The sequence below is a fragment of the Marmota flaviventris genome, chromosome 1 (assembly GCF_047511675.1).
Source record: "Marmota flaviventris isolate mMarFla1 chromosome 1, mMarFla1.hap1, whole genome shotgun sequence".
NCBI classification, from domain to species: Eukaryota; Metazoa; Chordata; class Mammalia; order Rodentia; family Sciuridae; genus Marmota; species Marmota flaviventris.
The window spans coordinates 148,690,403-148,714,387 of record NC_092498.1 but is presented as its reverse complement, the minus strand read 5'-3'; the positions used below and the strand labels follow the sequence as shown (position 1 = coordinate 148,714,387).

At 43.2% G+C, this 23,985-nt stretch overlaps 1 protein-coding gene across 2 annotated transcripts in view; it reads left to right on the top strand.

Moving 5' to 3' along the window:
* Positions 1-19,116: 19,116 nt before the first annotated feature.
* The window catches only part of Usp30 (ubiquitin specific peptidase 30), a 31,355-nt gene continuing 26,486 nt past the window's right edge, over positions 19,117-23,985 (top strand). For both annotated transcript variants that reach the window (XM_027923399.2, XM_027923398.2), the window contains exons 1-2: positions 19,117-19,314; positions 23,149-23,258. In XM_027923399.2, the coding sequence (XP_027779200.1) occupies positions 19,232-19,314; positions 23,149-23,258 (193 nt within the window). In that variant the 5' untranslated portion in view covers positions 19,117-19,231. The remainder of the gene's footprint in view (positions 19,315-23,148; positions 23,259-23,985) is intronic.

Here is a 23,985-nt window from a genome sequence, read left to right as displayed (position 1 = left end):
TGAATTTAATCCCCCATAAAAAACTGGTTAAAGGATATATAATACATGCAATTGTTATGGAAGAGAGTATAAAAGTTCCCCTTCAAAAATTGAAAAGAATTAACCTATGATCCAGCAATTCCATTGCTTAGTGTGCATCCAAAAGAATTGAACACAGGGTCATAAAGAGGTATCTGCACACCGGTGTTCATCGCCAAGAGCGGGAAACAACTGAGATGTCCGCTGAAAATGAGTGGATACAGAAACCATGGTATATGCTTACAGTGGAACATTATTTAGCCATAAAAAGAAGGGAAACCTGTCATATGCTACATGTGTGTCTGTCTTCAGGACATCCTGCTAAGTGAAATAAGCTGGTCACAAGGATGTGGGGGAAAGGTACACTTATTCATTGTTGGTGGGACTGCAAATCAGCCAAAGGAACCAAATGCTATGTCCCATTATAATATTCCAATAAAAAAAGGAAATAGGTAGTCACCAAAAGAGAAATGCTGTATGATTCCTCAAAATCAGAAAGAATGGTAGTTACTGTGAACTGAAGGAAGGGGAATGGAGAGTTGTGTGTACAGAGGATTTCAGTTTTGCAGAACGAAGAAGTCCTACCAATCCATTGCACAACGAAGTGCATACAGCTGGCACTACTGTACTGTTCGTGGGCACAAATGGTTAAGAAGTTAATTTGTAGTGTAATCCCAGCGGCTCAGGAGGCTGAGACAGGAAGATCTCCAGTTCAAAGCCAGCCTCAGTAATTTAGCGAGGCCCTAAGCAAATCTCTGAATAAAATATTTTTTTTTTAAGGGCTGTGGATGTGGCTCAGTGATTAAGTGCCCCTGGGTTCAATTCCTGGTACCAAAAAGAAAGAAAGAAAGAAAGAGGTTAATTTATGTGTGTATGTGATCAAACCCTCATGCACTTCAGGCAGGGGCTCTACCACTGAGCTACATCCCCAGCCCTAAGATGCAAATATGATGATATGTTTAGCTTACTAAAATAAACAAAATGGTTAAAGAGTAATTTTACATTTTGCCACAATTAAAAAAAATACCACTGAAAATGTTAGTCTGACCCATGAGCAAGCAGTCTAGAAAGCATTAATGCGGTTGCTTTGCTCACTCATTTGTATTTCTTACCTCCACAACTTAACCATTAACTGTACCATGGTTTTGGGGAGTCAGGGGTACCGGGGATTGAACTCAGGGGCACTGGACCACTGAGCCACATCCCCAACCCTATGTTGTGTTTTATTTGGAGACAAGTTCTCACTGAATTGCTTAGGGCCTCCCTGTTGCTGAGGCTGGCTTTGAACTCACAATCCTCCTGCCTCAGCCTCCCAAGCACCACGGCTCCGCTGCTTTTTAAAGTGATCTTTTTAATTTTATGTTTTCTATTTTTATGTTTTGGCAGTGCTGGGGACGGAACCCAAGGCCTCATGTGTGCTAGGCCAAGTGCCCTGCCACCGAGCCACACCCCAGTCCTAAAGTGATCTTTATAAAACTTGGCTTATGAAAACGCCTGCCCCTTGCCATGTGAGGTCTCATCCCCAGGTACAGTCACCACACCAGTGCACCATCTCAGTGTCCTTCACCTTTTAAAAAGACACCTCCATGAGATAACCTCTAAGTATCCCAAACTAAGCAAATTATCCTTCTGCAAGTAGGTATTTCTGAAAACATTCACACACGATGTCTTTTTTTGCGGGGAGGGTGGTACCAGAGATTGAACCCAGGGGCCCTTAAACACTGAACCACATCCTCAGCTCCCCAGCCCCTGCCCCTTTTTTTAAATGTTGAGACAGGGTCTTGCCAAGTTGTTGCTTAGGGCCCGAGTTGTTGTTAAATTGCTGAGGCTGGTCTTGAACTTGTGATCCTCCAGCCTCACTCAGCCTCCTGAGCCGCTGGGATTACAGGCGTGCGCCATTGTGTCCGGCTGCACACAACATCTTTTCATGTGATTTTATAAGATCTTCAATATAAGATAACTCCCTTCTTGCACTATATTTTTTCACCTTTATTATAATTTTTACCCCAAAATAAGAAAGTAGAGAGTTCCTTCCTATATTCACAATTTTCTGTCAAACATTGGCTACGCCATCATTACTCCACCTGTTTTTAGCCCACTTTCACTCAGAGTTCTATGAATCTGCAGAAGCAGAGATAAGGGAATTGAAAAGTTGAAGGGCAAATCAGAGCTCTTTTGGTAAAGGAAAACCTCTCAGCCCTGAGAATAACCTTGAACCAGGAATTGGCTTCTGACTCACCACCCTACCCCTCGTTGCCCTGAAGCCCAGAGCTCTGCACGGTGAGCCCTCCGTGAATGCTTCAAACCCCATCCAAACAAACCCCTTCACCTGCAAGCAAGGAGGGATCCAGGATCTAGGGTGATCTGCGGAAAGCTCTAGAAGGTTTATCTCGGGGTAGTTGAGTCCAAGGTCCTTAAGTATTTTAGTATGCTCACAGGGTTGTGTGATGATCACATGAGCATCTCATCCTGGGTTGTCCAAGGCGTTCTCAGTTTGACCACGGAAAACTCTATGTCCTAAAAACCTGGACCGTTGGTCAGCCCGATGTGACATAGACAGTGTTTTGAGTAGCCTGAAGGGTTCAAAAATTATTTTTGAATTTAAGAGTTAGTCAGCTGGGGGTGGTAGCCCATCTGTAATCCCAGCTACCTGGGAGACTCAGGTGGGAGGATCACCTGAGCCCGTGAGATCTAGACCAGAGCAACATAACAAGATCCTGCCTCAAAAGGAAAAAAAAAAAGTTAGAATTAATGAACTCAGGGCTGGGGTTGTGGCACAGTGGTGGACCACTTGCCTAGCATGTGTGAGGCACTGGGTTCCATTCTCAGCACCACATGTAAATAAAAAAACAAATAAAATAAAGGTCCATTAACAACCAATAAAAAAAGAAAGCATACAAGTACATTTTCATGACCTTGGGTTAGAGGATTTTTTTTACACATGACCTCAAAAGCACAAATAACAAAAGAAAAAACAGGTACCTTGTTCTAGGTTTAAAATTTTATGTGGTATGTGAGATCATGAAACAGTGAAAAGACAGCAGAGCACAGTGGCACACACCGGTAATCCCAGTGACTCGGGAGGCTGAGGCAGGAGGATTGCAGTTCTAAGCCAGCCTCAGTAATTCAGCGAGGCCCTAAGCAACTCAATGAGACCCTGTCTGTAAATAAAATACAAAAAGGACTGAGGATGTGGCTCAGTGGTTAAGCACCCCTGGGTTCAATCCCTGGTACAAAAAAAAATGGGGGAGAGACATCCGACAGAATGGAGAAAATATTTGCAAGTCATATATCCAATAGAATAAAAAAGACAGACAATAACTGGGATTGGCAAGGATGTGGGGAAATTGAAACTCTTGTATACTCCTAGTTTAAAATGCTGCAACCACTATGGAAAAACAACTTGGCTGTTATTCAAAAGTTGATACATAAGCCAGGCACAGTGGTGCACACCTGTAATCCCATTTATAATCTGGAGGCTGAGGCAGGAGGATTGCAAGCAAGGCCCTAAGCAATTTAGCAAGATCCTGACTCAAAATAAAACATACATAAGGTCTGAGGATGTGCTCAGTGGTTAAGCACCCTGGTTCAATCCCCAGTAATAACAAAACAAAACAAAAAAAGTTGAAACATAGGATTATCACATGCTCCAGCAATTCTACTCCTAGAAGTTTCCCCCAAGAGTAATAAAAATGTACTCCATGCAAAAATTATACGGAAATGTTCATAGTGTATATTTATTGATCATAGCAAAAAATTCAAAACAGATCCATTGTTACCATCTGATGAATAAACAGAATGTGGTACACCCATACAGTGAAATATTAATATGGCAAGAACAGGAGTTGAGGCACTGATTCTGGCCATAATGACGTGGATAAAACTTGCAAACATTGTGTGAAACAAACAGGGCACAGGAGGCCCCTAGATTTGATTCCATTTATATGAAGCATACAGAAGAGGCAACCTCCCCAGAGACAGAAAGTAGCTGCTCAGGACTCGTGGTGAGGAGGGGACCCCAGGACCGACTGTAATGTATGTGAGGTTCTTTTAGAGGGAACATAAATGGTCTAAAGTGACATGTGATCATCACACAACCCTGAGAACATACTAAAATACATCCAAGTGTATACTTTAAGGAAGTGAATTGGGTGATATGCAAATTACACATCAATAGATCCCAGCTTTTAAAAAGTAGTGATTGTGTGTGTGTGTGTGTGTGTGTGTGTGTGTGTGTGTGGTGCTGGGGATCAAACGCAGTGCCTCAGACATGCTGGGCAGGTGCTCTACCACTGAGCTACATCCCCACCCCAAAGTGTGTGACTTTTAAAATTTATTTCTAACATTTACTTTAAAAGATTTCCCTTGAGAGGATTATCAGCTCCTCGGGCAAAGGGGACATGCTGGGCCTGCCTTTCTCTCTGGACAGGAGCAGCTAAGGCCTCTCTACAGTCTGCCCCAACCTGCCCAGGCTGCAGCCGGCCATGGCTAGTTTGGAACTGATATTCCCTGTGTCCTCTCTGGTCGCGCCTGAAAACTGGCAGCACAGTACTTAGTACAGAGCAGGCACTGAAAGAGAACTTAGATACATTGGTGCATGCCTATCATCCCAGTTTCTTACGAGGCTGAGGCAGGAGGATCTCAAGATAGAGGCCAGCCTCAGCAATTTAGCAAAACCCTGTCTCAAAATAGGGAATGAAAAGGCCTGGGGGGTGTAGCTCAGTGGTAGAGCACTTAGCATGCATTCAGGCCCTGGGTCCAATCCCTAATACCAGGGGAAAATAATTAAGAGAACGTATTGCATTGACTTGTTCTTTTCTGCCTTAGACATATTGACTTATTCCCCTCCCCCTCCCACACAGCTTCTAATTCACCTGGATTGGGGTGAGGCTGAGAGTTTCAATGCTAATAAATTCCCTGGTGAGGCCGCTGATTAAGATTAACCACACAGAACCTCTGTTCTAAAGTTATAATTAGATGAGGTTATCAGCCAAGAGAATAGGGCCTGTGTGTGTTTGTACCTCTGATCTTGGAGACATCCTTGGACAGAATGGGATATTGTAAAGGCCGTTGTCTCCAGCCAGCCATGTATCCATCTGTCTGGGAGATGGGGCCATGCCAAAAGCCAGATGGGTTTTCTTCCACACTAGAGCAGTGCATCAAGGTGCCCTCCCCCACCCCAGCTTCTTAAAACAAAAGTGAATATTTTAAAATAGAGGCTGGAACGGAGATGGACAAGCTGCCTCTTACCTTAAAATACTGAAAATAAAAAATAAAGCATTTGCTGTGTACAAGCAGTCCCCCAATCAACCACACCCTAAGGATTGTTTTTATCAAGATGATATTCTACTAGTTGTGAAAGGGTACTTAATTTTAGAAAAAGAAGTCCATGATTTAAATCCGTCAAGAGAGATGTCTTTCTCCAACCCCCACTCCGACTCTGGTTTGGAGCTTTGATCAGATAAAAAACAAAACAAAACAAAAAAAAGGGGAAATAAATCTTTGGCACCGGTCTCGCTGGTAGGATGGCATCTCCATCTGGAGTCACTCGCAGGTCCCGGGCACTGCGCTGGGAGCTGTTAATTGCCTCCTGACTTTGCCTCAGAAGCCAGCAGAAAGGAGAGCCTTGGTTAGGAGGTGAAGCCTTGTTGACAAATGTGAAGATGGACCCCTGGGAGAGAGTTCCACGGTTGCATATCAGTTGCTCCATGAAATACAGGATGTGTGATCGATGACTGGAGGACTGGAGAAGCCTAAAAAGACGTACTCCAGCCAGGGCGGGGGGCCACACCTGTCATCCCAGTGGCTCAGGAGGCTGAGGCAGGAGGATCTCGAATTCAAAGCCAGCCTCAGCAAAAGCGAGGTCCTGAGTTACTCAGTGAGACCCTGTCTCTAAATAAAATACAAATCAGGGCTGGGGATGGGGCTCAGTGGTCGAGAGCCCCTGAGTTCAATCCCCAGTGCAAAAAAGAAAAAAAAAAGACGTAGTCTAAAACCCTCCTAATAAAACCACGATCTCTCGGACCATGCCTTTATAAATGGTTGCAGAATAAGCCAGAGAAGGAGGTGACTCAGTAACCTGTCCAGACCTAAGGGAGTGTCCATCGAGCAAAGCAGCTCAATTCATTAGAGGAGCCATCGGTGAGGAAATGGTGACTTCTCTCCGCGATGCCATGACTCAGAACTTGTGTTTTCAATTTCACTCATTCCAAGTATTTTCTGATTTACCTTATTATTTTATCCATTGGTTATTTAATTTCCACATTTCCCACTGTCCATTTGTTATTGATTTCTGATTTAATTTCACTGTGGTCAGAGAACATACTGTCTCTGATTTCCATCCCTTTTAAAGGTGTTGAGATCTGTTTTATATTTGAATATATGGTCTCTATGTTCCATGGACCACTGGACCAAGACTTTTGCTGCTGTTGATCAGAGGGTCCTATAAATGTCTGTTGGAAATAGTTGGTTTATAGTGTTGTTCAAGTCTTCTGTTTCCCTGCTGATCTTCCCTCTGGTTGTCTGTGATTGCAAGTAGGGTATTGATGTCTCCAAACAATTGCTGTTGAATTGTCTAATTGGCTATTTCTTCCCTCAAATGTCTTTTATCCTCCCAGTGCAATATTCTGAGGCTCGCCAGTTGGGGTGGCACATGCCTGTCATCCCAGCTGCTTGGGAGGCTGAGGCAGGAGGATCGTGAGTTCAGCTTCAGCAATTTCACAAGGCTATAAATGAAATATATAAAAAAAAAAAAGGGTTGGGGATGTGGCTCTGTGGTTAAGCATCCCTGTGTTCACTCCCCAGTCCCACCCACTGAAAATTTTGAGAGTCTGCTGTTCAGTATATTTATGTTTACAATTTTTGTGTCTTCTGGATGGATCGGCCCTTTTATCATAAAACATCCTTCTTTGTGTCTAGTAACCATTTTTGTCTTAAAGTTTATCTTGGCTGATATTAACATAGGCACTTCATCTCTTTTTTGATGGTTGTTTGGTTGGTATAACTTTCCCCATCTTTTCTCTTTCAACTTATTTGTGTCTGTAACCTAAAAGAGACTCTCGTAGATAGCATGCAGTTGGATCATGTTGTTTCATCCATCCTTCCAAGTCTCTGTCTTTTTACTGATGAGTTTAGTCCCTTTAGAATTAATGTAAAACAAAATAAAATAAATGTAATGTGATCACCGATGGTATAGGACGTGCATAGCCATTCTGATTTTTTTTTTCAATGTCTATGTGATTTTATTCTATTTTTCCATTACTGTCTTCTTCGTGTTTAACATACACATTTTTTCTGCTATGGTTTTTCAATTTGTCGTTTCTTTCACTATAAATTTTGTGAGTTATTTTCTTAGTGGTTGTCCTGGATGTTAATATTCACACCTCAATTTCTCATAATCTAGCTTGGATTAATATCAATTTAATTTCAATGGTATACAAAGACTTTGCCTTGTACAATTACTGCTATGTGCAGTTATTTATTTATTTATTTATTTATGGTGGGTACTGGGAATTGAACCCAGAGGTCCTTTACCACTGAGCTACATCCAAGCCCTATTTATTTATTTTTTTTAATTTTGAGACAGGGGCTGGGGATGTGGCTCAAGCGGTAGCACGCTCACCTGCATGTGTGAGGCCTGGGTTCGATCCTCAGCACCACATACAAACAAAGATGTTGTGTCCACCAAGAAAACTAAAAAATAAATATTAAAATTCTCTCTCTCTCTCTCTCTCTGAAAAAAAAATTGAGACAGGTTCTCACTAAGTTGCATAGAACATTGCTTAATTGCTGAGGCTGGCCTCAAATTTGTGATCCTTCTGCTTCAGCCTCCTGAGTCGCTGGGATTACAGAAGCACCTGGCAGTTTTTTAAATCAGATAGGAGAAAAAGGAATTATAAAAAAGAACTAACAGGGCTGGGGATATAGCTCAGTTGGTAGAGTGCTTGCCTTGCATGCACAAAGCCCTGGGTTCAAACCCCAGCACTACCAAAAACAAACACACACACACACACACACACACACACACACACACACACATATATATATATATATATATATATATATATATATATATACATAATGGGGTTGTGGCTCAGTGGTAGAGTGCTTGCCTCGCACATGTGAGGCACTGGGTTTGATCCTCAGCACCACATAAAAATGAATAAATGAAATGAAGATATTGCATCCATCTATAACTAAAAAATATTTTTTAAAAAAATAAAAAAAAGAACTAACAAAAATGTATCACACCAACTGGGCATGGTGGCACACATCTATAATTTTAGCAACTCAGGAAGCTGATGCAGGAGGAACACAAGTTCAAGGCCAGTCTCAGCAACATATAGAAACTCTGTCTCAAAATAAAAAAAGTAAAGAGGGCTGGCGGTGTGACCCACTAGTAAAGTGCCTCTGAGTTCAATCCCTAGGACCCCCCACCCACCCTGCCAAAGTCATCCCACTACCCTCTGATCTCCATGGTTTCTGATGAGAAATCAGCTGTCAATCTTACTGAGGAGGATTCCTCCTACGTGAGAGATGCTTCTCTCTGCTTTTAAATTTCTCTTTATTTTTGTCTTTTTACTGTTTAAATAGGATTGTCTAAGTGTGGAGGTCTTTGCATTTACCCTCCTTTGAAGTTCATTAAGTTTCCTTAATGTGTGGATTGATGTTTTTCATAATTTATAAGTTTTGGATTTCCATTATTTCTTCAGATTTTCATCCTGACCTCTCTCTCTCTCTCTCTCTTTAATACCAGAGACGAACCCAGGGGTGCTTAATCACAGAGCTACATTTCCAGTTCTTTTTTATTTTTTGATTTTAAAACAGGGTCTCACTAAGTTGCTTAGGTCCTCAGTAATTTGCTGAGAATGGCAATCTCCTGCCTCAGCCTCCTGAGCCACTGGGATTATAGGTGTGAACCACAACACCTGGTCTTCTTAAGAAATAGAGAAAGAGAGAGAAAGAGAGAGAGAGAGAGAGAGAGAGAAACAGGACTCTGAGATATTAACTGAAGTATCATGATGCTTCTTCTCGTGGCAAGTTTGCACAGAGAATGCATGAGGACACTTTGCCTCTTGGCTTCTTAGGCTCTCCTTTGCCCATTTTTAGTTATTTCTCCCCAGTGAGGCACAGTACCCAGTGCCCATCAGCTCTACCTTGCTCTAGTGCTATCTCTGTGGAGCTCAATGCACTGCAGTGGCTATGGCAGGAAATTGTATTGTGCATTTTGAGGTTTACAACATGGTGTTAGGAGATACATGCAGATGCAAAATCATTTCCTATAGTGAAGCCTGTTAACACATCCATCATCTCACGTAGTGACTTTTTTTTTTGGCACTGGGGATTGAGTGCATGAGTGCTTTATCACTGACCTGTGTCCCTGGCTGTTTTTACTTTTTATTCTGAAACAGGGTCTCGATAAGCTGTTGAGGTCCTCACTGAGTTGCTGAGACTAGCCTCAAATTTGCAATTCTCTGGCCTCAGCTTCCCGAGGTGCTGTGATTATGGGTATGTGCCCTATGCTCAGTTCACATAGTGACTTTTTAAAAAATATTGTTTTGGTAGGTGTAGTTGGAAACAATATCTTTATTTTATTTATTTATTTTTATGTGATTCTGAGATCAAACCTTGTGCCTTGCACATGCTAGGTGAGCATTCTACCGCTGAGCCACAACCTCAGCCCTTCACATAGTGACTTTTTGTGTGTGACAAAAAGCAGCTAAAATCTACTTGTCCAACAAAAATCCCTAACACAATACAACTTCACTAATTTTGGACCTCATGTTTTCCTTTAGGCCTTTGAACTTGTTCATCCTACATGTGTGCTATTTTATATCTTTTGATCTGCATCTATTTCCTCTCCCCACCCACACCTGTGGTCACCACTGTTTTGTTCTCTATTTCTATGTTTATGAACTCTTTTTAAAATGTATATATTCCAGCCAGGTAGGGTGGCTCACACCTGTCATCACGCTGAGGCAGGAAGATCTCAAGTTCAAAGCCAGCGTCAGCAACTTAGCAAGGCACTTAGCAACTCAGCAAGATCCTGTCTTTAAATAAAATATAAAAAAGGGCTGGAGATGTGGCTCAGAGGTTAAGCACCCCTGGGTTCAATCCTCAGTACCAAAAAAAAAAAAAAAGCACATATTCCATATATAAGTGACATCATGCAATATTTTTCTTCCTGTGTCTGTCTTATTTCAATTAGCATAATGTCCTCCAGGTCCACCTGTGCTGTAGCAAATGGCAGGATGTACTATTTTTAAGGCTGAATAACATTACATTTTATGTATATCTACACATTTCTGGATCTGTTCTCCTGGTGGGCATTTAGGTTGTTTCCATCTCTTGCTTATTGTAAATAATGCTTCACGAACACCAGAGTCCTGGTATCTTTATGAGGAGGTGATTTCTCTCCCTTGGGTATATACCTAGAAGAGGGATGGGCGGGTCAGATGGTAGTTCTATTTTTAATTTCTTTAGGATGCACCATACTGTTTTCCACAAGGGCTGCACCAAACTTCATCCCAACCAGCCACATGGAGAAGGAGCAGATGGCAATACAGGAAGCCAGAGAGATTCAGGGACTGGTTTCAATTTTTAATTAATTTATTGTTTATGACAATTTGCTCTTTTGAGAGCTCAGTCCATGGGGTGAGTATTAATGCCTTCAGACAATGATGCCCCCATGATCTACTAATCTCGCATTAAGTCCCTCCTCTTTTTTGGGGCTGGTACCAAGAATTGTACTCAGGGCCCTCGACCCCTGAGCCACATCCCCAGCCCTATTTTGTATTTTATTTAGAGACAGGGCCTCACTGAGTTGCTTAGGGCCTTGCTTTTGCTGAGGCTGGCTTTGAACTCTCCATCCTCCTGCCTCAGCCTCTCCAGATGATTGGGATGACAGGTGTGTGCTGCTGTGCCTGGCTAGGAATGTCAATTTTGATATGATCCCCCTTTTTCAAGTTTAAATTTTAAAGTACTTTCAGAATAAATAACACATGCACATAGAATAAAATTCACAATGGACCAAAGCAGGTTCTTCCCTGTCCCCTGTCACATACTATTCCCAGCTTCTTGATTATCCCTATAATTAGGAGCACTTAATTATGTGTTATCTCACACAGATGTAGCATTCTTTCCACCATCATTCTACCCTTTTCTCTTTTTAAAAAAATTTTTTTAGTTGTTAATGGACTTTTATTTTATTCATTTATTTTTTTAATATATATTTTAGTTGTAGATAAACACATGGTATCTTTATTTATTTTTATGTGATTCCGAGGACAGAGCCCAGTGCCTCATACATGCTAGGCAAATACTCTGCCACTGAGCCACATCTCCAGCCCCCTACCCCTTACTCTTTTCTCTTAACAGTACATCTCAGGTTCTTCCTTAACAGCATACAACAGCACATAAAGAGTTGGCTTGTTTCTATCACTACCTAGTACCCTGCTGTGTCGGTATATTCTAATTTTGCAGGATATTTAGATTGCTTCCAGTTTCTTACTGTTGTAAACAATGGTGCAGTGCCTTCTGTTCAATGATGAAAGACTAAAATCATATCTTTTAGGATAAGGAACCAGCTGAGGATGCCCACTTTCATAACTTCTATTCAACACAATACTAGAAGTCCTAGCTAAAGCAATTAGATAAGAAAAGGAAATAAAAAGCATCCAAATCAAGAAGGAGAAGGTAAAACTGTCTCAGTTCCCAAAGATATAGTCCTATGGGTACAAAACCCTAAAGACTACACACACACACACACACACACACACACACACTAGAATTAACAAATGAATTTGTATTCAGTAGGATACAAAGTCAACACACAAAAATCGATTGCATTTATGTACACTAATAATGAACAATCTGAAAAGGAAATTGCAAAAACAATTGGATGTATAATAGCATCAAATAATAAAATGCTTAGGAATTAAACAAGGAGATGGAAAGTTTACACAGTGAAAACCAGAAAACATTGCTCAAATAAACTAAGTAAGGCACAAAGAAATGGAAACAGCCCATGTTCATGGATTAGAAAACTGTCAAAATGTCAATAGTACCAAAGGTCATCTACAGATTCAATGCAATCCCTACCAAAATATCCTGATTTTTTTTTTGCTAAAATAGGAAAACCCCAAATTCGCATGGGATTGTAAGGGACCCCAAATAGCCAACACAGTCTTACAAGGCTGGAGGTTCATGCTTAACAATGTTCTATAAAACTGTAATGATCCAAACGGTGTAGCCCTGGCATAGAGGTAGACATACAGACTTTATAGACAGCAAGCTGGAGACCCAGGGGGAGCCAGTACTGCAGTTCAAGTCCAAAGGTAGTCTGCGAGCCACTGATCTTTCTTGCTTGGGGAAGTCAGTCTTTGGCTCCATTCAGGCCTTCAGCAGAAGGATGTGGTCCATCCACATTATGGAGGCTAATTTGCTTAGTCAAAATCCATGGATTTAAATGTTAATCTCATGTAAAAACACCCTCAGCAGATATCCCTGAATAACATCTGGCCAAAGATCTGAGCACCCTGGTCCAGCCACAGTGACACTTAGAATTAACCCTCATACCCAAGGATAAAGATGAATTCACTAAGTTCACACAACAGGGCTGCTGGAAGTTTTGATCTAGACCTAGAACCAAGGATTTCTTTATTTCAGCTCAGTGATTAGGTGGCCACACATTTGGGGTCAGTCTCAGTGCACACCTGTTATCTCTGTGCAATTAATAATGCCACCTTTTGATGGGCACGTTGGGGCACCCTGTCATACCAGTGGCTCCGGAGGCTGAGGCAGGAGGATGGCAAGTTCAAAGCCAACCTCAGCAATAGCAAGGGCTAAGCAACTCAGTGAGACCCTGACTCTAAATAAAATACCAAATAGGGCTGGGGATGGGGCTCAGTGGTCGAGTGCCAGTTTTGAGTTCAATCCCTGGTACCCCCCCATCCAAAAAATATCATAATGCCATTTTTTTACTCCCCCAAGCATCCAATTTGAACAATAAAGGTGACCACTTTTTAACAGACGGACCCTTTTCAATGCCACTCAACATGTTTTAGCCTGAGACGTGATGTTTAGTCTACACTTTGTCCACTCTGGCCCTGAAATTCACTCATCAACTTGTTTGGGGAGGAGGATGAATCAGTCCCCAAAATGTGACACTGACGTGATTAAGGACAAGGTCAGAGGATCATTGGGGGAGAAAACCCCACAGCAACTACAGGAGAATGAGGGGAGTCTGTCTGTCCGCTGGGCGAGGCTGCTCTGAATGCTTTCCGACCCATTTGCTGGGTTTTGTTTTGGCCTCCAAAACAACCACTTATGGAAAACATAAATAAAAATTCTGGCAGTGTTTGAAACGACCTGTTATTATTTTCCCTGCTTGTGAACAAAAGGAAGTATTTTACATGTGTGGCAGCATCTTGTTTTTCTAGGACAGACGTAAGACCCAAAGCTGAGGACAAAAAGTACCCAACATATTATTATTCTTTCTTTTTTTTTTAGACTTTTTAATATTTAATTTTTAGTTTTCGGCGGACACAACATCTTTTGTTTGTATGTGGTGCTGAGGATCGAACCCAGTGCCTCACACATGCCAGGCCAGTGTGCTACCACTTGAGCCACATCCTCAGCCCCTCCCAGTCCTTTTTTTTTAAGGAGAGAGAGAGAGAGAGAGAGAGAGAGAGAGAGAGAGAGAGAGAGAGAGAGAGAATTTTTCAGTTTTCATGGACACAACATCTTTATTTTACTTTATGTGGTGCTGAGGATCAAACCCAGGGCTCCCTGCATGCCAGGCGAGCAGGTTACCACTTGAGCCACATCCCCAGCCCTCCCAGTCCTTTTTTATTTTGCATTTTGAGACAGGGACTCACTAAATTGCTGAGGGTCTTGCTAAATTGCCTAGGCTGTCCTTGAACCCAAGATCTTCCTCTCTCTTGCGTTGTTTGGATTACAGGTGTGCACCACCGTGTGCCCAGCTCCCAAATGCTGCAGTTTAGAGTAGTGTTGACAATCAGAGATCGTCATTTGGACCAGACTTCCCTTCTCAGGGGCTCAGAGAGTGGTTGGGTATGGCCGGGTATGGTGGCACTCAAAGGTAATCACAGTGGCTGGGAGGCTGAGGCAGGAGGATCGCCAGTTCAAAGCCAGCCTCAGCAAAAATGAGGCCCTAAGCAACTCAGTGAGACCCTGTCTCTAAATAAAACACAAAATAGGGCTGGGGATGTGGCTCAGTGGCCGAGTGCCCCTGAGTTCAATCCCTGGTACACCCTCCCCTGTCCCCACACACACACACACAAAAAAAATAGAGTGATTTGGGTAGGTGTGGTGTTTGAGAATGACAACCCAGGTCTAATGCAGAGTCCCTCAAAGAAGGGAAAAACATTGTCTTTTGCCTCACAAGCTACATCAAGTCCTAAAGACCCCCTGTTTGTTGGAAAGCAATGTGCTCTTCACAGGCTACCTGAGGTAGGGTAGGAAAGAAATGGAAAGAGAAGTATAGAAAGGACACCGATCTGAAAGTCTTGAATGTGAAGACTCCCTCCCACCCCCACAGCCAGTTCTCTCCCCCACACCTGGGACTCCCAAACTTCTAGGAAATCCATAAACCTTCACTCACAATCTTAAAGTTAATGGAAACTCACTCACTCATGAAAATTGCCCCATGAATTGCACTACGAGTTAGTCCACACATATTTTTTAGAAGAGGCTGAGCAAAAGAAGATACAAAGCCTTTATGTATAGAATACTTTTGCAGAAACCTATAATGTAGGGTGCTTTCCCCATGTATGATCAGGTAAGGGTGAAGATGTCGACCTAAGATCCTGAGAATTGTCAGACTGCCATAGACCGTCTTGAGATCCCCAGACTGCTGTCCCCTGCACATACCTTCCCACACCCGCCCCTTCGGGACCCCAGAGCACATGCCGTTCTTGAGATAGCCCTCCTTCTCCACTGAATGTGTCTCTTCTTTCCTAAGGGAATCTCTCTCTGTGTCCCGACACATCCTTGAATTCATTTCTGTGATGTTTGTTAAGACCTCCACTTGTCCCAGGTTGAGGTCCCCTCTCTGGAAACTCCTCAAACCTCCTCCAGTGATGTACCTGTCACAACAGGATAATAATCACTTTTAAACATATTTTAAAGGTACCCGTTGGATTCTGGATATCACTGGTGGCTTTGGTCTGACCACAGGGGTCATGTTTCTGAAGCTTTATTTCTGAGGTTCTGGAGAGATGAAGGAGAGGATGGAAAGGTCAGAGTTGAGCATTGATATGGTATCTTTATGAAGTGCCCATAATCAATGGTACTTCTTTGTCCGGGCCACTGTTGCCTCTAGAGAAGACCTTTGAACCACATTTGTGTTTTAAATTAAAAAAATAATGTCGGGTGTGGCAATGCATGCCTGTGATCCCAGAGGATCAGGAGGCTGAGGCAGGAGGGTGGAAAGTTCAAGTCCAGCCTTAGCAATTTGGTGAAGCCCTAAACAACTTAGTGAGACTCTGTCTCAAAATAAAAAATTTTTAAAAAAGAGCTGGGGATGTGGCTCAGTGGTTAAACACCCCTCGGTTCAATCCCTGGTACCAAGTAAATAAATAATTAAAAATAACCACAACAGGGGCTGGGAATGTAGCTCTGTGATAGAGCATGTGCTTCACAGGTGGAAGGCCCTGGATTCAATCTGCAGCACCAACAAAATAAAAAATGGGGTTAGGTGTGTAGCTCAGTGGTAAAGTGCTTGCCTAACATGCACAAGGCCTGGATTCAACCCCCAGTACTGCAATAGATTCGTTAACTAATTAATTAACAGAATAGTAATTAACCATTGAAATGAATGAAAGTGGCTGTCACCTTGTATTATGAAAGGACCTATTCCTTGTAATGAAGGAAGGGAGGTATGGCTTCATACAGATGGGACAACTAGAAAAATACCACTCTGGATTTTCATCCTGAGCAGTTGAGGTTGCTGAATAAACCATTTACTGAAAGACCAATCCCAGCAGCTGAAAAATCTCCAAGGCTCTAACTAATGACCCTGTTATCTCTGAAGATGTGCCCCAACCTCTGTCTGCCTGCTGGAGGTCAGACCTGGTTCCTTGCTGCGTCCTTCTGTATAAGAACATCTATGAATTGCCGACACCCCTCAGGGGTGTCAGAAGGCAGGAGACATGGTTAGTTTTCAAATTGTCCTCAATTTTGTCAATATTATTGGATATTATCCAATGTGCACGAGAGTGACTACTCATGTGGTCATCGCAAGAATTAAATAAGGCAGGCTATGTGCTTAAAATATGGGTGGATGGATTGATTATAAATGCAATGATTTGAAATGGTCTGGGCTGTGGCGCTCTGAGCAGATTTACAAGCGGGGTGGCGAACACAGTGGTCAACACGGTGTTCCTCAGAGTGTAGACTACAGGGTCCCTGAGGGTACCCCAGGCCTTTTCAGCAAGTTGTGGAGGGAAAAATTATTTTCGTAATCATACAAAGACATTATTTGCCTTTTCACTCTTACCCACTCAGGAGTGATACTGGAATTTTCCATAAGCCACACACATATGATAAGATCCTGAATCCAAAGTCTAAGAGAATGTGTCTTCCTATTCTTGGGTTTTAAACTATTCTCGGTTTTCATTAGTGGTTGCTAAAGAGTTGGAGGAGAGTGGACTGGTTGACTCAAAGGGACAGGGATAATTTGGGGGCAGTGGTGAGTCTATATTTTGATTGTGGTGGTGGTTACATGGCTGTGTGAATTTGCCAAAACTCATCAAACTGTACACTGAACATGGGTGAATTTTACTATGTAAATTAATATATCACTTCAAAAGTAAAAATTATTTCTCAATTTCTTCCTTTCTTCCTTCTTCCTTTTTTTCTTCATATCAGGGATTGAACCCTGGGGTGCTTAACCACTGAGCCATACCCCCAGCCTTTTTTTTTTTTTTTTTTGGTATGTTTATTTTGAGACAGGGTCTTACTAAGTTGTTTAGGGCCTTGCTAAGTTGCTGAGGCTGGCTTTGAACTTGTGATCCTCCTGCCTCAGCCTCCTGAGCCTCTGGGATTACACGCATAGGCCACCCTGCCTAAATCTCAATCTCAATTTCTTTTTTTTTTAATATTTATTTTTTAATTGTAGTTGGACACAATTTTATTTTACTTATTTATTTTTATGTGGTGCTGAGGATCGAACCCAGGGCCTCACACGTGCTAGGTGAGCGCTCTACCACTGAGCCACAACCCCAGCCCCTCAATTTCAATTTCTAATAGGATAAATATAATGAATTAGAACCCACATGTACAAAAGCTCTCAGTTTTTACAAAGGACTCCCGAGACCAACACCTTTGAGAACCACTGCACTAACAAATGTCTTTCTTTGGCACTGGGGATTGAATCTAGCGTTGCTTTGCCACTGAGCTAACTCTGCAGTCCTTTTTATTTTCTATTTTGAGACAGGGTCTCCCTGAATTGCAGAAGCTGCCCTTGAACTTTCAATCTTCCCGCCTCAGCTTCCTGATTCACTGGGATCACAGACACATGCAGTATGCCCAGCATGTGTAGATTTCTTTGGGGAAGCAGTTGGAACTCAGTCTGGAGTTGAGGAAAGTGATTAAAAAGGAGATAAAAACTTCTCTGGCCTTCATGCTCTATAAAGTGTATTGCCAACGTGGAGGCCACTAACCACCTGTGGCTTCTAAGCACATGAAAATTACGTAGCTCATGGGCTGGGGATGTAGCTCAGTGGTGCACGTGCTCAGCAAGTTCAAAGGTTCCATTGCTAGTAAAACACACACACACACACACACACACACACACAGCGTAAATTGAGAGGGTCCAAAAAGACTATAAATTATTTCACTACTAATTTTATATGGAAATGACAATATTTTAGATCCAGAAAAATTTACCATTAAAATTTATTTTCACCCCTTGTTTTTTACCTTAATTTAATTACTGAAAAATTGAGAATTACTTATCAGCTCCCTACTCTATTCCTGTTGGACAGTGCTTTTCTGGAGATAGCCAGACTTGACTGCCAAACTCCATCCCACCTCTTACAAGCTGCATCAAAGTCTTACTACATCTCCAAATTTCTTGGATTTTTCTGGAATGTAAAATGTGGGTAATGTTGAATTTGTTATGAAGATTAAATGCAGTCGTACTTGGCAACATGTACTGAGCACTTAGGGGAACAGGAAGTTTGGGGCTATTATCCCTTAAGACCTCAGTTTCCCTATTGGCACCCTCGGAAATCGTCCACGTGCTCATGAAAGGTCTTTCCTCTGCAACCCATTTCCACCCTGTGACAATATAATGGCAGTGTTACTAGGAATTCACCCTGTGTACCTTGGCTCTTGTGCTCTAAGGAGAGACTTAAGAGTAAGACGCGAAATGCAGCTAAAGTGTAGCTAGCTGCCGGGTGCAGTGACCATGCCTGTAATCCCAGCAGCTAGGGAGGCTGAGGAAGGAGGATCTCAAATTGGAGGCCAGCCTCAGCAATTTAGGGAGGCCCTAAGCAACTTAACGAGACCCTGTCTCAAGATAAAAAATAAAAAAGGCTGGGGATGTGGCTCAGTGGTTAAGTGCCCCTGGATTCAACCCCTGGTAGTAGTAGTAGTAGTAGTAGTAGTAGTAATAATAATAATAAAGTGTAGCTAGCGAAGTCGATGGCGGAAGTGGGAGCAGACCCTCGCAGTAAATTACAAATACAGTAAGGTTAAAATGACACGCTAAGGAACGCAGGGAGTCTCGGGCTGGGATTCCTGGGCCCTGGGAATACACGATGCTCCCGGCCTCTCACGGAGGCCGCCTCCACTGCCGGACGGGCCCTCCCCCTCCACACTGAACATATGGCCCAGGGTCCTTCCTGAAACTGGGTCGGTCATCTGCATTTGTGAATGGAGTCTGGATAAAATGTGAAAAGGAAACGGCCCAGATCAGGTGGGCCTCCCTTAGCAACAGTCCTCCGCTCCCGTTGCTAAGGGGGACAGGAAAAACAAAGAGGTGGTCCGTGGGCTATTACTCTCCGGTGGCCGCCACTTCCGGTCCTTCCGGGGAGCTTGTCCTTCGGCCTCGTTTCCCCCGAAGAGCTGCGATTGTGGCCGTGGGTTCCGCCGCCGCGGGAGCCTGGGGAGCCCTCCGGCGGGCGGCGGCGGCGGCGGAGTCGGAGGGGCAGCGGCGGGGCAGCGGCTGGCCTCCGGCGCGTCCGCAATGTTGAGCTCCCGGGCCGAGGCTGCGCTGACGGCGGCTGACAGGGCAATCCAGCGCTTCCTGCGGACCGGGGCGGCCGTCAGGTGAGCTTCGCCGGCGGGGGCGGGGCGAGCGGGAGGCCGGGACCGAGGCTGCAGCCGGAGCCGGCGGGGCCTTTTCTCGCCCTGGTCGGGTCCTCCGGGGCTCCGGTGAACGCTCCCCAGGCCTCTGCGTCCTGACGGAGGGAGGCCCGGGCGCCGAGGCGGGAGGGTGACAGGCCTATCAGGGCCTCCAGCCCTGCGGCGACACCGGTTCCGTCAGCGTCCCCAGTTCTGTCGCTGTCCCCACCCCGCGCCATTGCCACCATGCTGCCAGCGTCCCCGACTTCGAGGGCCTCCCAGTCCTGTCTAGGCCCCGGTGCCACCGAGCCCTCTAAAGCCCCCAAAGGCCTGCGAGGCCCCTCGATCCTGAGCCCCCCATTCATATCGGTCCTGGATGCCAGGTTCTCTGCCAACCCCAGTCCTCGGTAGCTCCCAGGGTCTTACCAGTGCCTCAGGCCTGCCAGCCCCCCCCCCCCCCCCATTTTGTCCATACTCCTGTTAATGTCAGACCCCCCCTCCAGTTCTGCTAGGGATCCCCACTTCTGTCTGAGTCCTCAATCCTTTTCATGGGACTGAAGACCCTTGGGAGGGCCCCTAAACCAGACCAGGCCCCTTGATCAGTGAAGATTGCCTGGTCCTGCTGAGGCTTAAGGCCCCCCGCCCTTTCCTGGTATGATACCTGTGTCCCCAGTCCTGTCATCGTGTCTGTCTTATCCGCTCTCTCCAGGGTGCCAGGCTTCAGAGCTGCTTGCTGCACCCCCATTGCTGACCCTAAGTGACTGAGACCTGTTGCTCAGGTTTGCTTCCTTTGGAACTAGAGCACTTCGAACGAGTTCATTATCCCAGGACTGGAAGCCCTCAATGCTTGTCCTGTCCAGGGCCCCCATTCTGTAGGTGGAAAATGAGCCTTGAGCTGGCCTTGCCCAGGACCTGATGGCAGAGCCGGAAGGAGAAGCCAGATCTCTTCACTCCCAGGCCCTGACATTCTGCTCATGATGTCGTTTTTGCAGAGAAATTGAGTTTGCAAAGTCATCATTTTCCCCTGGGATTCTTGTCCCTGCCCTGCTAAGGACCTGGGCAAGTCCTCTCCCCAGCCTTTCAACACTGCCTTTCGGTTTCCCTCGTGAACTTTGGTTTTAAGCACAGACTTTGGAGCCAGCTAGTCGTGGATTCAGAGCCACATTCCCTCACTCAGTCACTCAAGTGACTAAGTTGGCCACATCTCCCAGATCCTTCATCTTGGATGTCAGCAGAACCTACTTTCACAGTTTTTTTTTTTTAAATATTTTTTAGTTATAGACGGACACAATATCTTTATTTTGTTTATTCATTTCTATGTGGTGCTGAGGATCAAACCCAGTGCCTCACACATGCGAGGCAAGCGCTCTGCCACTGAGCCACAACCCCAGCCCCATATAGGGTTGTTTTCAGGATGAGATAAGATTATCAATAACAGTGCCTGGCATAGCGTATGCATGATTAAGTTTTAGTATTTGATCAGGAGATTTTTAAAGTGCTGCTCAAGTTCTTTACATTTCAGTGTTCGTTCATTTTAGCATTTCCAGGCACTTTAAAAAATATATATTTATATTAGATGTTGATGAAATTCTTATTTTATTTATTTATTTGTATGTGGTGCTGAGAATCGAACCTAGTGCCTCACACATGCTAGGCAAGCTCTCTACCACTGAGCCACAACCCCAGCCCTCCAGGCACTTTTGTGAACACATTATGTAAAAATCAGCACAGTGATACATTAAGAAACTTCAAGAAAATGTCATGAATGAGCCTGAGATTATAATGCTTAATAATTATAGAAGTTGATACTTAAGCTCTTTTTATGTACCCTATGCATGAGTGCTGATGTAATCCTCAAAACAGCCCTATGAGGTGTGTCCACGATAATCATTGTTGAACAGATGAGGAGGCTGAGGGTTACAGGGTGAAATGATGTCCTAGGGAATAGCAAAGCCAGGCTTGAACTTGAGTAATGTGATTCCATTTTCTTAACTAAGTTCTGTGCATTCTTCTGATTCTGTCTTGGAAGATCAAAGGCCTATTTGAAATTCATTTGTCAGCTATGATACTAGAAAAATATAAAACAGTCACTATTGTCACTAGTGACTCTTCCCTTAGTTATGTTTACTGAGCTGAAATCAAAATTATATTTGGCTAGGTGTGGTGTTCATGCCTGTAATCTCAGCTGCTTGGGAGGCTGAGGTGGGAGGATTACAAATTCGAGGCCAGCCTGGGGAATTTAGCAATACTCTGTCTCAAAATAAAATTTTAATAATGGCCTGGGGATGTAATTCAGTGGTAGAGTGCTTGCCTAACATGTGTGAGACCCCCAGTATCTATAAAGTAATCAAATAAAACCCCCTATATTCACATAATCCATGTATTGGGATAAGAATTAGCTGGGCATAGTACTGCATACCTTTCATCCCAGCTACTTGAGAGGCTGAGGCATTTATTCTTAAAAAGGGCTAGGGATGGGCTGGGGTTGTGGCTCAGCAGTAGAGCACTCACCTCGCACGTGTGAGACCCTGGGTTCGATCCTCAGCACCATATAAAAATAAATAAGCAAAATAAAGATATTGTGTCTATGTATAACTAAAAAAAAATTTTTTTTAAAAAGGCTAGGGATATAATTCAGAGGTAGAGTGCTTGCTTAGCATTCATGAGACCCTGGGTTTGATTTCCAATACTGTAGAAGGAAAAAAGAAAAAGTAAGAATATATGTGCTACACATATATAGATATATATTACACATAGAAATCCACATGTGTATGTGTTTGTCTTGGTGGAAATACAGAGCTTTGCATAAAAATAGTTTTTAAATTACTGGAGAAATTTCTTCATTTGTAGTAAAAGAATAAATTCTGTCTGTGTTCAGTTCAAGGCTGAAATTAAGAAATCCTTAATTTTAAAAATGTTCAGAAGATCTTTAATTATATGCTTAATATTTTAAAATCCATTCCAAAATATTTGCTACAGGAGTCAGTCATTGAGTAGATGTTATTGAGAACTTCCAATGTGCCAAGCAGGGCCTAGACACTTCTGACCCCTGCCCTCACTTGAGGGAGATGTACAATAAATGTACTAAGTGGATTTTATGTTAGAAGGTGATAAATACAATGGTTAAAAAAACCCCAGAAACATAGAATCCTGGTAGAGAAGGCCAGGAGTGCAGATTCCAGTAACAGGTTCGGGGTGGGTCTCTTTGAGAGGTGGAGGGTGGTGAAGAAGTGAAGGAGTGGGCCACGCAGTCTTCTGGGGGACGAGGCTTCTGGGGGAGCAGCAGTGCAGAGGCCCCGAGGTCAGGGTGTGGGCCGTGTGGCAGCCAGTGTATCAGTGGAGGGAGAGAAATTGTAGGAGGAAAACTTCTGCTTTTCTTCTGAGTGAGACACTTTTGAAAGGTCATATTTTTGTCTTAGATTTTAAATCTTATTGTCAAAACATCCTGATTTATTTTAATTTTTTTGGTGCTGGGGATTTGACCCAGGGCTGCTTTACTACTGAGCTGCTTCTCCAGCCCTTTTCATTTTTATTTTGAGTCAGGGTCAGGGACTCACTCAATTGCTTTGGGCCTTGCTAAGTTGCTGAGGCTGTCTTTGAACTTGGGATCCTCCTGCCTCAGCCTCCTGGGTTGCTGAGATTATAGCTGGGCAACATCCTGATTTTCAAAACATAATTCTGTTACTATATATTACATTAACCTTAAACTTAGGTATTTGGTAGGATATTTTGACAAAATGTTCTTCTTTTACCTATGGCAGTGTATCCATATGACTTGTCTGTAATGAGGGAAGACAATAAACTTATTTTCTTTTTTAGATACAAAGTTATGAAGAACTGGGGAGTTATAGGCGGAATTGCTGCTGCTCTTGCAGCAGGAATATATGTCATTTGGGGTCCCATTACAGAAAGAAAGAAACGTAGAAAAGGTAAGAATGGGACCATTGCCTTGTGGTGTTTTTATCTGAAAGCGGTATAGAAAGCTGGGGGAGTGGGTAGCTTTTTCTTCTCTCATATCTTCAAAATGAGGCCTTTGGTTGTGAAACAGTGCTTTTACATTGACTCATTTATTACTCTGTAATGAAAAGATTTCTACCCTGCCTTTGCAGACTTTGAGTTTAAGGCAGGCTTTGTAATGACGAATTTCAAGCAGCTTAATCAGCTCAGTGTTCTCACTAATATAGCAATTGTGTTTTTGGTAGTAAAATTGATTAATTATGTCATTCAGTTGTGGTTTCTCTGACTAGCTACTGGTAACCAATAAAAGTTTTAAGTTTGTTTCTTCATTAATAAAAAAATCTATTTCCTTAAGTGCTCCCTTATGTAAATATTGTTTTACTTAACATTGGTGAAAGAAAGAGAGTTGTAGCAAGATTTGATCATTGCTAAATCTGGGAATGGTAATAATTTGAGTTCATTATACATTCTTATGCATGTTTGAGAACTTTCATGTTTAAAAGTTTTACAAGATTTTCAGCAGAAGAGGGGATTATATCAGATTTTGTTGATCTCTTTGCAGAAAGATTGATCAGAATTGGTAGAGTGGTGTCTTTCCCAGTGGTTGTTATCAGAACAAAATCATTGTCCCCTGGGAGCAACAACGGAGCAATTGTTTTCTGTTCTGAGAAGTGTTGCTTTTTTATAGAAGTAGAGGGA